The following is a 3,686-nucleotide window of genomic DNA, read 5'->3' as shown; positions in this document are numbered from 1 at the left end:
AGTAAATGGGAAGAAATAAAACAAGCACGTTAGTTAATCCTCTTGGAGATTTTGCGTTTTTAATTTACCTTGCTTCCTATATCCAAATATGAGTTCACAAAAATTGGACTTAGCAACTTTTCACTTCAATCTAGCCATATGTTAATTAGATGATAATAAGTCTTGCTTTGTAGGACTTTCTTTTCAGTGGCCACCAACATATGTGTATATATTTTTTTCAAAATTATTTAAAATCGCTGCCATTGAAAAACCAAATCATGTTGCTTTTTTCGTCCGTCGATTTTAGAAACGGTTCGGAACTATAGAAAAGGGATACAGAGCGAATTAGATCCCATCTGTCGCATTTGGTCTGGTTCGGTACCATTAAAAAAGGAATGCAGCGAGGGGCATTGACACTTCGTAGAACATTGCAAGGTTGAATTCGACAGTTGCTGACATGCAAAAGAAAATTAACGCACCTAGTAATGGTTCTATATTCTCTAGTAAAGAACCATTTCGGCACTAGTGCGTTTCCCACAAAGGGTAAGCACAATGACTTAGATCATTTTCAAAATTATGTAGGCTGAACTACAGGAGGAACATCAAATTGCTCGAAAACTCGAAATAAAACTGTGTATTTATTATCTTTCGAAAATCTTGTGTACAAACAAAAAATANACTACACAGCAAAAACAGGTCTATTCCAGTGAACGCGTCGTTTACAAGCGCTAACCTTCACTTATTCGGTTACTCAACTCCACCCGATTACGCATTGCAGCCTGAGCACTGACACGCATAATTAGCTTGAAGTCGGTTAGTTCGCCGTTTCTGAGTGGCAACCATTTGTTTTGCTTATGCAATTGCATAAATCTGCAACAATGGTAGTATTTTCAACAATTCAACGCCATCAAATGCACTACATATTTCAAAAATATAATATAAATTATCAAACTTATGAAAGCGATTTGAAGAGGTAAAACTTTAGTAAAACACAAAGTCCTCGAAAACACCATAGAAAAAAAATGTTCGCAGAAAAATGTTGAAGCCGCCGAGAAACGAAATCTTTTTACTACCCTGTGTGCAAATGAGATTCAATCCGTGAAATGAATTAAGCAAAAATAAATACCGAGTTTTTCTTGCCAATGCGACAAAAAAAATCTAAAAAATTAACGGTAATTCGTAGCTACTTGAAATTTGCACATTATCAGACTAAAATTGCAGGGGCTAAAAAACTGTGTACTCAAAAAAATTCTAACACTTCCGGGAAAAAAGTTTCAAATTTAGGTGAAAATTTGTTACCCTTTTTTGTAGTTTTCTACAAATTGTTGAACTTGGGTATATATGGGGTTTGTCTGAGAATGAACTAAATTTTAATTGAAAATTCTTAAAAATAAGTAAATGAACATAAGGGGCACACAATATCACTTGGAAATGGCGTGCTATAGATATGACCGATACTGTATGTACATATAAATATATGTATTTATATGTTTCTATTGAAGACCGATAAGTTAAAAATTTTTTCACTTCTCGTAATTTCCTACTGGGTTGCTCATGCGGAGCAGTTCTCTTGTTCTCACCAACACAGTCACAGTTTAACTTTTGCCGACCACTGATCTAAATGCTGCTGTTATTTTGGCGGTAAGGGCTCGATATGCATTTAAATCAATTTTAGTTGTTTTTAAGGCTACCAACTTCAATTGAAAACCCTTAAAATCATCAATCTGGGAAAACTGAGAAATTGCTTTCAGAAAAACTTGGTTTCATCAATTCCCCAGCCAACTGCCGAACATTGTAATTATTATCAACTCTGACATCCACGATATTAAGGGAGCCAATTTTGATTTATCGCAATTATCAAGGCAACACTGTACAAGCTCATAGTTAAATGTTCAATTCGTACTAATATTGGATATTGTTTTTATTTGTGAATGTATTGATGCATTTTTACGACTCACCTGTGCACAAAATGCTGTAAAAATTAATCCAATGAGTAAGTTTCGTTGTAGTTGCAAATGCTGCTTCTGTTGTTTGCTGCTTGTAGTTTTTTGTATTGTTTTTTGTTGATTTTGCTTTTGTATTCGATAAGTTGTTTGGATACTCGCTTCGAATTCGCCAACTCCANCTTCTGTTGTTTGCTGCTTGTAGTTTTTTGTATTGTTTTTTGTTGATTTTGCTTTTGTATTCGATAAGTTGTTTGGATACTCGCTTCGAATTCGCCAACTCCACACGAAGTGGCTGATTGTGTTGGTGCCATATTAATTTTTGTTGCATTTGTTGTTGGTTTTGCGGCAACCTTTTTAGCAGACAAGTCGTTGCTCATTTTGCTGGCTGTCATTTTCAGGCGTACGACCAACACTTTTATTCACTTTTTAATAGAACTGATTTTTAATTTATTATATTTTTTCTTTTTGTGTTGGTATAATTTTTGTAGTATCTACGTACGTATTTAGGTATATAATTTCACTTTTTATGGATACATACATTTGTATGTACATATATTGCCATTAATAATACGTAATGCAATTTTTGTAGATTTTCGTCGATTTTAAGTAAAGGTTATTGAAGTCTTAAGCACGTCCACTTTCATGATTACGCGAATTTCAACTGGTTTTTAGCACAATTTTAATTTTAAAACCACATTTCTCACTTTTTGATATGTGTATAAAATTCGTTATTCAACTGCTAATGGCGATAACAAATAAAAATATGTAAGTACGTAAATAAAAATAAGCTTAGTATGTATGTACATATATGCCCATATTGAAATATCCAAACACTATGTATTACTCCAAAGTAGTTTTTTAACGTCTCAAGCTCTGCGCAAAATGAGTCAGGAGAGAGTGCTGTCTTTATATCACCAACATTTCATTCGCACAAGTATGAGAGTGGCGTTTTTATGGTTTCACATTTTAAGCCTCTCATTTGCCAAGCAACTACTTTTACTGATCAGTCGCTTTTGCAATCTTGCACATACATACATATCTAGGCTCGACTGAGCATTTTATTTACTTCAGCGCGATTATATGTAATATGTATAGCAAAAATGTATGTAATTGAATTCCATCAGTTGCAGTACAAAACCCTAACTACGAACCAAGAGAGGACGACAAAAGTATTGATCGCAAACGTCAATCTGACTGTGACAGTAGTTGTTAAAACCACTCACAACCCAGGCGACGATATTAGGTTTGTTCCACACGCTTTCCGGGCTGTTTTGGTAATTAGAGCGTAAAAATAAGTTACTCTCTCTCAAGTGCCAAAAATGTGTCAACCCGCGCCAAAAGTGCCTAGAGCAATAGAAACGCGCAAAACCACTTTTCGTGTTCGGAATCAACAAATCAGTTCTAAACAGTGATTTTTATGTGTATTTATCTTATATAGCTCATAAAATTAGGAAATACCTACATTTCTGAACCTTTAGTGCTATTTTCCATTTTTGTATTTTACAAAATTTGCTATCGCATGTAAACAAACAACGGCTGTTATCTCAAATTAACTTGCGCATTTCTATCCGGAAAAAACTCTGGGCTGTTTCGGGCGCGAAGAAGAAGACATTTACGATCCAAAAGTGGAAGGTATTCGCTCTCTATTACCCACTTTTCTAGCGTGAGGAACGTTTTAGGGGCTGTTTTTGGCACCCGGGCTCGTATGGAACAAACCTATTCTCTAGTTCGTTCTCTTTTCTCGCTCTTTGAATCGTTAAC

At 34.9% G+C, this 3,686-nt stretch overlaps 1 protein-coding gene across 1 annotated transcript in view; it reads right to left on the bottom strand.

The window, feature by feature from the left end:
• The window catches only part of Ptp10D (Protein tyrosine phosphatase 10D), a 51,097-nt gene extending 48,087 nt beyond the window's left edge, over positions 1 to 3,010 (bottom strand). The window contains exons 1-2 of the mRNA XM_017623796.1: positions 2,105 to 3,010; positions 1,938 to 2,009 (exon numbers count right to left, since the gene is read on the bottom strand). Of these exons, the coding sequence (XP_017479285.1) occupies positions 1,938 to 2,009; positions 2,105 to 2,317 (285 nt within the window). The 5' untranslated portion in view covers positions 2,318 to 3,010. The remainder of the gene's footprint in view (positions 1 to 1,937; positions 2,010 to 2,104) is intronic.
• Between the last annotated feature and the right edge of the window lie 676 nt (positions 3,011 to 3,686).

This window comes from Rhagoletis zephyria, unplaced genomic scaffold (genome assembly GCF_001687245.7).
Source record: "Rhagoletis zephyria isolate East Lansing unplaced genomic scaffold, Rhagoletis_zephyria_1.1 Rzeph_scaffold_03359, whole genome shotgun sequence".
NCBI lineage: Eukaryota > Metazoa > Arthropoda > Insecta > Diptera > Tephritidae > Rhagoletis > Rhagoletis zephyria.
The sequence above is the reverse complement of the archived record's forward strand: the minus strand, read 5'-3'. Positions and strand labels throughout refer to the sequence as shown.